This window comes from Trachymyrmex cornetzi, unplaced genomic scaffold (assembly GCF_001594075.2).
Source record: "Trachymyrmex cornetzi isolate Tcor2-1 unplaced genomic scaffold, Tcor1.1 scaffold375, whole genome shotgun sequence".
Taxonomy (NCBI): domain Eukaryota; kingdom Metazoa; phylum Arthropoda; class Insecta; order Hymenoptera; family Formicidae; genus Trachymyrmex; species Trachymyrmex cornetzi.
The window spans coordinates 23,688-34,034 of NW_017298480.1; the positions used below are offsets into that span (position 1 = coordinate 23,688).

At 29.3% G+C, this 10,347-nt stretch overlaps 2 protein-coding genes across 3 annotated transcripts in view; one reads left to right on the forward strand and one right to left on the reverse strand.

Moving 5' to 3' along the window:
* Positions 1–3,589: 3,589 nt before the first annotated feature.
* The window catches only part of LOC108763675 (COMM domain-containing protein 4), a 9,533-nt gene continuing 2,775 nt past the window's right edge, over positions 3,590–10,347 (forward strand). The window contains exons 1-2 of one of the 2 annotated variants that reach the window (XM_018511512.1): positions 3,590–3,703; positions 10,028–10,078. In XM_018511512.1, the coding sequence (XP_018367014.1) occupies positions 10,076–10,078 (3 nt within the window). In that variant the 5' untranslated portion in view covers positions 3,590–3,703; positions 10,028–10,075. Of the gene's footprint in view, positions 3,704–9,357; positions 9,560–9,939; positions 9,968–10,027; positions 10,079–10,347 lie in introns of those variants that run through there. The other variant, XM_018511513.1, reaches the window with a different exon arrangement.
* Positions 5,828–9,436, reverse strand: LOC108763674 (uncharacterized protein PFB0145c). The gene is made up of 4 exons (XM_018511511.1): positions 9,370–9,436; positions 8,687–8,742; positions 8,234–8,442; positions 5,828–7,783 (listed from the first exon to the last, which is right to left on the reverse strand). Exons 2-4 carry the CDS (start codon positions 8,738–8,740, stop codon positions 6,034–6,036), a joined length of 2,013 nt encoding a protein of 670 aa, XP_018367013.1. The 5' UTR covers positions 8,741–8,742; positions 9,370–9,436; the 3' UTR covers positions 5,828–6,033.

Genomic DNA, 10,347 nt, shown 5'->3' on the forward strand with positions numbered 1-10,347 from the left:
TAGTAACTTTTGTATCACCACATGTTATGCATCGACAAGTAGAAATAATTTGATGCTCAACCAAATTTTCTATAAAATCATATTTAGTACAAAGAGCTACAACAAAATCAAATTCATCTCGTTTAATACCAGTTGAAAAATACTCCCCTAGATATTTTCATACTGCGTAGGTACTCAAATTCCGATTTCATATCGATGCGCTAATATATTTAAAACATTTAGTTTATCAGACTTAAATAATTGTTTTCTAATAATACTTAAATGAAATAAACATTGTAATGTAGCATTGGCATAGCATGAAACTTTGTCAGTATTTTGAAAGCCACTTATAACCCAAGAAGTAGTATTTTGTCGAACTTTTTGATCTGACTGTTGAACGGAAGTTATTATTTTCGGTAATGTCCATGGCACATCTTTAATTTTACGATAACTCTTTTGAAATAGTAATAATAATTTGTGCTTCTGGTTTATGTAATCGTTTAGCCGATTATATTCAATAATTGCTTCTAGTTATTATAGATAAAGAATCATTAATCAAATACGCATTAAGGTTCACTTTCGTTGCTAATTTTAGTTTAATTTTATATTAAAATTAGAATTCTATAAAGGCATTGTGAACAGCAGCTTAATGGACAAAACGCTTTATGTATATGTAATACGACTGAAAAAATTGGAAAAGCTGAAATGGTCCCTTTTTGGGAAACAATCTCCAGATCTCGGTATCGGCTGCACCAATTTTATTCGGACTGATCGCAATCAAAAGATACCGACGACATATAATAAAAGTGTTTTTATTTCTTTGATTGCGCGGCTTTAGTTTCTGACTAATTTTAATCTAAAGTACATAAAAATTTAAAACGAACCGCTTGACCGCTTAACGTGTGAACGTTATTGCGTATATATTCATGCCGTTACCAAATTCGCGAGGGTATAAACGGCATGAATATATGTATATACGTAATGATGTTCACAAATCAAGCGGCCTGTTTTATATTTTTAAACACTTTTAATTTAAAAGTAACTTATTAAAGTATTAAAGTAACTACCCAGATAGCACAATTTCGTTCTAGGAATCTTCTATAAATATTTTTTGAGAATTTTGGAATATTCTCAAAAGAAGCGTATAAAATGAAAAGAACCTTCTAAAAATATTCATAGCATGATAAATTGGGACTATTTTCTGAATTCCAGAAAAATCCACAGAATGTTCCACTAAATCATCATAGAGTGTTCTAAGAATTTATAGGAATGTTATTACAGAATCTTCTAAGAATATAATAGGAATATCTATATCAGTGCTGGAATTTACTTGAAATTTTTAGCCGATTTTCAGCTTGATTTCCACACCTTTCTTCACCAATTCGCACGCATTCATTGCCGGTCGACATTTAGCTGTGTGCAGGTTGATGAAGTAAAGGAGCGAGTACCAAACTGAAAATCGGCCGAAAGTTGGAAGTAAATTCCCGCACTGGTCCATATATATATATATATATGAATAGAAAATTCTGTTAGATAGACTTCTTCCACATAGAAAATTCTTCTTCGTGTCCTCTGGATTTATGTTTTACTTCAGTGGATTAAATTATCATGATTTCTTGGACGAATGTGAAATTATAACTGTCTCCTTGAGGACAAAGATGGCGGAAAACATACAAGATCGAGACGCGTGGTCACGTAACTGGTCACATGACTATGAGGAAGAATTTACTCTGATTAATCACAGATCGCAGCACAGGCGTACAGTGTCCTCTGCTGAAAAGAATATTCCTAGAACATTCAAAATGTTCAATTAAATTTTGAATGTTTTAGGAATATTTTATAAATATTCAATATGAATATTCTCGGAAAAGAATATTGATACGGACATGGAATATTCATAGAATTTTGTGTGCTATCTGGGTATACAGTGAAATGTCGACACATAATACAGTGCTAATGAAACTATAGATAAATAAGTCGGTAAATGACAGCAATAAACGAGTGTCATCTACCATCGAAAATATGAAAAGGAGATGACTTTTTGAGGCGACTATCTTACATAAAATTTTGACATTTCGGATTTCGCATCGCGATATCTCCGTTCGTGGGACACGTAAAGGTAAAATAAACGTTTATTATATAATTCGGACCCAGCTGTCGATGGAGCTCATATTCAGAACTCGATCGGTCTAGCCTTTATTTAAAAAACCGAGAATTTCGGATGCTCGGATGCCCGCAACTCGCTGACTCGCGTAAAGACACGCGTGTCTCGCGCTGCACGCCCACTTGGCCCGAGACACTACCGTTATGTCTTGTAATTTTACAATTAAAAAATAAAAATATTGGATTGTACTGTGTATTTTCATTTATTAATTGTCTATGAGACATTCGAAGTAAGTGAATAGGACCATTGGATATACTTATATACTGTATTTCGTCTAGACAGATGTCCACTGGACGTCCAAAGGACATCCTTTTAGTCCGACAATGGCTTCCTCAAGATATCCGTATTCGTCCATTGGATGTCTTTATAGGATGTCCTATGAACGTACTTCGGCCGGACATTGGGATATAATCTGTACATCCCATGAACAGGTGATGGACGAATATCGACATACCACTGATATTCGTATCGGACCAATCGGACATACTTCGGACGTCCATTGGATGTCCATGTGCTATGTGGAGATAAACTCAATCATTTTAAATGAAAAAATTAAATTATTACAAATAAAATGACACTTAAATAAATTTTGCGGTCGGATAATTAAATTTTATTTTAAAAATAAATAAATAAGTATAATGAAACTAAAAGATATTCCATAATAAATTTCAATAATAAACTATGTGCAATAGACATCATATATATGTACATATTTGATAATTGGAAAAGAGGGATTAAAAACTTTTTTAATTTTAATTAATTTTAAATTTTATCTAATTAATACCATCCCGTTCCAATTATCAAATATAAAAATAAACTAAATTATATATAATTTTAAATTTCATTAAATTTTCAGCTCCCCTGAAAAAAACTAAAAATTTCTTATAAAATTCTATACATATACAAAATGTACAACTCGTAATCAAAAGGTGGAACAAGCGGCCCCAAGAGACACAAATTAATACAAGAGTCATCTTGTCCTTGTTCGATAATCAGTAAGAAGCAAAGAATGACTTTTGTGTTGATTTGTACCTTTGCTGGAAAACTCTTTTTAAATGCCCAGATCATGCCTTTAATAGTATTTTGTCGGTGATGAAGATTTCGATGATTTCAGCGATTTATTTTCATCAGAAACATCGCAAAAAAATGGATATTGATGTGTAGTTGACATCCATTTCTTCAGAGGGCAGTAGTGCGCGGAGCACTTTGCGATTACAGGAATCTAGGCGTCCTTAGGTTTTTCTCTGCGATACTACAATTAAATGTGAAATAAATTTTGAAGTTGGATTCGTAGAACTGTTCGTAGAAGTCTTTTTCATATTACTTTTATTGCAAATTAAACATTGACAATGCAAATTAGCAGGAATAACGTGAATTAAGTTTCATCGAGCGGATTGAAGATGTTTTTATCGGTCTCAATGTATTCTAATTTATCGACAGTCAGATACTCAAAATGTCAGAGTCAGACAGTGAGACCAAGTGAGACAGTCGAATCCTAACCTCTTCACGTTTTATAAACGTCAATTAGTGTTTATTTTCGCAGACATCATTATTTATCAGGTATTTATTTTTGTTTTGTACTATTTTTGCAAATAAATATTGTTATAATGATGTAATTTAACAGATTATCCCATAGAATGATTCACGAAACAATTAGATATTTTACCAACAGTTGTGTTTTATAGGTTATAATTTACAATTAAAAAGAAAAGAAATTAGAGAATAGCATAAACATTGTTAATATAAGAAATTGGCATAGCATATATAATAGACAAAGAATGATCTTATAGGAATATAAAATAATCCTCAGTCTTATATATCTTATTTTTATATGTGTAGCTAATATTATATTCAGACGATATATGATAGGCTTTTGCCAATTGTTTAATTTATTAATTCACAAACGATCTAAAGCATCTAAATCGCATTAATTACAACAATAAGCTAAAAAGTTAAATAAGCGATATTACAAAATCTCTTCACTCTTTAACCTATTCTCGTAGAATAGAACGTGGAGAACATTTTACATATTTACGTATTCTAGTTCTAACTCCTATAATATATATATTTATTTCATTTTCTTAATATAGTTTACAAATTACATTTTTATAATTTACAGTTGAAAGTTATTTTCTCTATGCATCTTTTGTATAGATATATTTCGAATTCGTTGCTTATACATGTATAATAAATAAGTTACCAAATTGAAATACAATAAATTATACAAATACGGATTTAATTGCTATTTATATATGGAAAAAAAAAGATGTTGCACTAATAACATTAATTAACAGCAGTCTAATTGAAAAAATAATTTTGTTAATTTAGTAATAATATTAATGCTCCTATTTACTCACCACTCCTGTTTACTCATCACCCATCGCAGAAGACACTCTATAAAAATTCTTGCAAATTATAAGTCTATTTTTTATTGATGAATTCTTTGAACTGGTGCACACCAAAGCAATAAATTCAGACAGTTCTTCGATAAAAAATAAGTCATATATTTGAATAGAAATGTTTTTTAGTAAAATAACATTTGCAAACGATAGAATAAATTTATAAAGTATGCCGGAAATTATTAATTTATATTTATTTCTGTATTATTAAAATAACAGTTTATTATAGCTCATTTCGTTTGTAATTATGCATAATACGGTAAAAAATTTTTCATGCATGAATATATATAAATATGTATAAACATGCATAAACATGCATAAATATTCATAAACATGTATAATCATATATGAAATATGTCCTACATGTTCATACATCCCTCTTTCTTTTGTAAAATTACTTTTTAGTGTAATAAAAATAATAATAGTAATGTGAAAATACTAAAAATAATTAAAAGGCTAAATTTTCATATTATTTGTTTTAGAAAAAAATCAAATTCAAATCAAATCATTTGAAAAAATGTAAAAAATTACTTGTGTATAATTATATATAAAATTATATATAATTGTGTATGAAAAATTTTTTTTTACATTTTTCCAAACTTGTTTTTTTCTGAAAGGAACAATGAGAAAATTGTCCCTTTAATTATTTCTATGTTTTCACATTACTATTATTATTTCTATTACGCTAAAAAGTAATTTTACAAAAGAAAAAGGGATGTATGAACATGTATGGACATATTTCGTATATGATTATACATATTTATGAATATTTATTTATGTTTATACATATTTACACATTCATATTTACACATTACATGAAAAACTTTTTACCGGAATTTATTTCCAGAGAGAGATATATGGTTATTTATTAACAAAACAAGTGGAGAACTTTCGGTATATTTTACAAATTGGTTCTAGCAACTGTAAGTGTTGTTTTACTGAAATATATTTCTATATTATAATATATTTTATTATAAATTTTCTCGCTTCTGACAACATAATTTCAGGTAGTAATGGCGAACGAATAGGAGCTTTAATGAAACAAATTTATGATGTTTTTATTTTAATAAATGTCGTTTGTTTTATTAATACTGTTATCGAAATATTTTTAATTATATTGTCAGCTAATGCTGTTAATATAACATTATTTTTTACCATATATATCGATTTTTTAAGTTTTTTGTAAATTTTGTGAAATGATAGTACCTGCAAGTTTTATTACTATATAATCGATTTTGATAAGTAATAATTTTTAAACACTATTTTTATTTCCGGATATATTTCGCAATAATCATTGCATGCTTTAGTATACTAATTGAGAAAAAATGATTGCTATATTTTCGTCACAATTAAAAGCAAGTCAAATCTCAAATCAGTCGAATAAATTGGGCAGATATTTCCAACTTCTTGTTCTTTTCATTGGAGCGCTAGCAATTATGTCTTGATGTATAAAGCTAACAGTTATATCTTGCCGAACATATCTTTTATGGCTTATTGCCTCGTATCTGTTTCGAACAAAACATTCTTTTGATTTTGGTTCATTCGTTTTCCTCTGACCACGTAGTACGGATCATATGCAGCCAAGATTTCATCGACCGTACCGCGTCGGTCTCTCGGTGACAGTCGCTGGTTTGACAATTCATTCGCTTTAATGTTGAAGTTATCGTTGTTGCATCTAGATATCTCCGTCAATAGCGTTCTTAGACTCTCCGCAATCGGGCTTATCATTTTAGCGCGATTCTCGTCATTCATATTTCGTGGATTTGACGAGAAAAGATCCTCCATCCCGAAATCTTGCGACGTTTTTTTACCTCGGGAAATAATATAAGGCTCGCTTTGACTTAGATGTTCTAAAATATCACTGTGCTTGTCTCTTCGCTCTAAAGACAGTTGAATTTTCTTCTCAATTTCCTTTAATCTTTCGTTTTCTTGAAACTCCGACGTAATCTGACAGTCTTTGCAAATATTACGCTTTTCTCGATCATTCAAAATCTTTCTTTTGGAATTTTTCGAGTTGTACTCGTTTATTAATTGTGAATCTGTTACTCCAATATTATTATTAATTTCAGATTTATTTTCCTTATTCTTCGCTTCCCCTTCGCTTTCTTCTAATTTCTTACGATATGCATAATAAAGTTTCCATGTTTTTTCGTTGAATTTATTACGATCTGTGTCTATCTTATTCAAGCCTTCTATTCCGCCATTAATCAAATCTTTATTTTGAGATAAAATAAAACGATTATCAGATGTACCTAAATCATTCAGCTTTTCAACATAATCTTTATTCTTCATTGGCTCGTATGTTTCGGTTTCATTTTTTTCGACATTTTCCTTAAAATTAGTGTCATAGATCTCTCGTTTTTTACGGGTTTTAGGAAGTTCTTGATTTTTCAATAACATAAACTTTTTATTTATATTATTAATAGCAAAATGACTTTTTCTATTATTAAATCTGTTTACTTGATCGATTTTCTCAATTTTACTGCCATCAGTATCATTAAGAATATCTTCGCGCTGTATTTTCTCTTTTTGCTTAATAAATTTCGTAATTATACCGTGATTATTTCTAGAAATTTGATTTTGCTTTGTGAAATCACGCGACGATCTTTTCGCTAAATTCTTTAAATCAGCTTTTTCATATTTTTTATTAAAGACATAATTTGTACTCTCCGTCTTTTCATCTTCTGATAATTTATCAATTTTGAGAGGTTTCTCGAATGTATTTTCCATTTCGATGATCACAGTATTATTTGCATCTCTGTCTATATCTTTAAAAGAATCGTAGTAATTTTTTTCTTTTATCTGTTTATCCTTTTCGGCTGTTTTATCCTGAGATCCTTCGTTCGTCTCGGCAAATCTTCTCACTCGACTTTTTATCAATAGTTTTTTGTTTTTATTTGGATAATCGAGAGTCGCTTCTATAGTTTTCCTTGCTTGTTCCGGATCGTTAATTCTATAAATTTTCTTTCCTCGTGTCAATACGTAAGGATCACTATTATCTATACTCGAAGAGTCTATGTAATCGACATCAATGTCAACCCACCTTGGTTCCTCTACGTAGAATGGTTGTTGAACCTGCCAGTTTTGTTTACAATCGTTTTTCCTTGTTGAGCAATTTTCTTGTAGATCGTAACCGGCGTTCTTCTCTTCTTGTATGCCGATGGAGATTAAAACTCTTGGTTTGGCGCTGTCAAGTTTTGATTTATCGGAAGATAAATCAAACCGTGCCAAATCATGCCGTCTGTAAATAAATTATAATATTTTTATTTTAATATTTTATTTAGTGTACATACTATTTTCCAATTACAAATGGAACAATTTTGTAAATTAATTTCGTGAGTCGATCTTCTTTTATTGAAAATTTTATCATTCTCTGTTTTTAATATTACATTAATAAGAAATTTAAAATCACAAATCTATTATATTATTTAACAAATAAAGTATAATAAAAAATAGATAAAATTTTATTATTTTTCTACATTTATTAAATGTTTACAAACGTATACATGTTTATAAATGTATACATGAATGATACATTAGAAATTTAGATATGTGTATATTAAGTAGAATTTATATTTAAATTTTTAATACAAATTTTTAGTGCAGAGACGACTACCACTGTAAATTTTATTTGTTTAAAATTTTTTTATTAAACAAAATTTTTTTATTTGTTTAAAATTTTTTTTGTTACCTGATGATTGCCATTGGGGGCAGTTTTCTTGATTCGCTAATGAATCTTGTATCCGAAATTCGAGGAAACTGTCTGTTGTCGTCATAATTTAAGGATTCTTCTATTTTGAAAGGAATATCCGCCCGTGGTATTCGCTTTATTTTTCTATTCCATAGTTGCTTGTCACAAAGCCATGCCGTCTCTAAGAGACGACATGGGCTGTTTTCCATCTTAAAATACAAAATCAATTTCTTACGCACATTATTACTAAATTTTAATCAATTATAGCAAACGATGAACAATTCATTATTTTGGAAATGTTTTCTTATTATTTCTTATTATTTCTTATTATTTTCTTATTATATATTATTTTATTTAAGTTTATATGCAGCATTTCAGTACGAAGTTTCTATCTATTTTTCAAAAAACAATTATATTATTTATTAAAATAGTTACAAACAATATTTTACTTACCAAAATATTTTCGCATACCAATAGCAAAGTTGTGGCCAGCAATATTTTCTTCATTACTGAAAGATAAAAGATTTATGCGTAACTTACATTTCACTCTCTCTCAATACTATAATTTAGTACAATGTGCTAAATAAACACTACAATGTAAAAAAGCTGTGATAATTTTAGTTCCATCAGAATTTCCATATTGTAAATAAGAAAACATTATAAGATAATTATGATAAGAAAATATTTAACAGTTAATATCTAATTAATTTATGTAATTAATAAGATCATTATAAATCGACGTCAATCATATAAATAACTAATTTTTTATCCTATCTCATTAATTAATGTTTAGAAAAGTAGTATATAAAGTATTTTATTATAATTAGTTGATGAATTTTATAGATTTTAATATAAAAATTTCGGGACAAATAAATTCTAAAAAAATTGAAAAAATTGTTTGATGATGTTGGTTTTATTTATATAAAAAAAGTCGATTATCCTTCTCACATTTGACTATGATTGGTCAATTTCTTGTGGCTTAAGATTTAAACTTAAGTAATGGCTTATTATAGAAAATCTATTAAAAATTATTTTTAGTGTATCTATACAATATAATTTTGTACGAAATCACGGTTTAGTGAAGACCGCAAGATCGTGGAAAAATTCGCTGTTTTTAACTTATCAGCACTTCTTACCTGTTGCGGTGTTCAACTGTTAGCAAGTTTCTCCGACGTTCGCGAGTTCTTCGACTAGAATGGCAGTGGGTCGACTCTTGTCCGGATATTTATGTCCACTAGTCGAAACTCCCGAGGGCCATCCCAGTCGCGGTCGAAGGATTAGGCGGATTGCATGGGGAATTCGTTCACCTGACGCGGGGATACCCACGTCAATCTACTTCGCCAACGAGTGCAAACATTCTGACGTCCATGTCTGCTTGTCTCGCTATCGTAACGTTATGATACTTATTGTTAGAAAAATTATCAGTGCGAGAGAGGTAGCGTAGAAGCAGCGCGGCAGAAAAAAATGTCACTCTGTTTTCCGCCCTGAGACCCGCAGTAAACATAGATATCGCCATGGTTGCACAAGGATTGAATGCCAAGTTGCGACGGTGAATTTCAAGTTGATTAAACGTTTTCTCAGACTGTATAGACTAAATCAACATGGGACTCAGAATTTGATAATTTGATAAATAATTATATTACAAATGTAGGAGAAATGATTGTGACTTTTTCGTAGATTGCTTTTTATTTTTTAATTTATTTTAGCTGGAAAATTCCCTTGTTATTTGAAATTGTAGGATTTTTATTAGCTATAATTTCATTATAATTTCTAAAACTTGTGCGTGATTTTTAGGTAAAAGGAACGGAGTTAGTGTGAGCACAAACTAAGAAATTATCAAAAATGGTAAGAGAAAGAATGTTATGACGCAAGAAAAAATTATTTTATGTTTTTGTCATATTTTAAATAAATTAAATATTTTAAAAATAAATTTGTTAAAAGTATCTGTTATACACAGTAAAAAAGAAAATGTTAATTTTAACATTTTTTACATGTCCCAGGAGATCCACTCTAAATTTTAAGTTAAAGTAACTCATTCGTCTTGTGTTATTTATTAACGAACTAGTAATGTTAAATAATTGACGCAATACTTTACATTTATATTTGTTATTTTG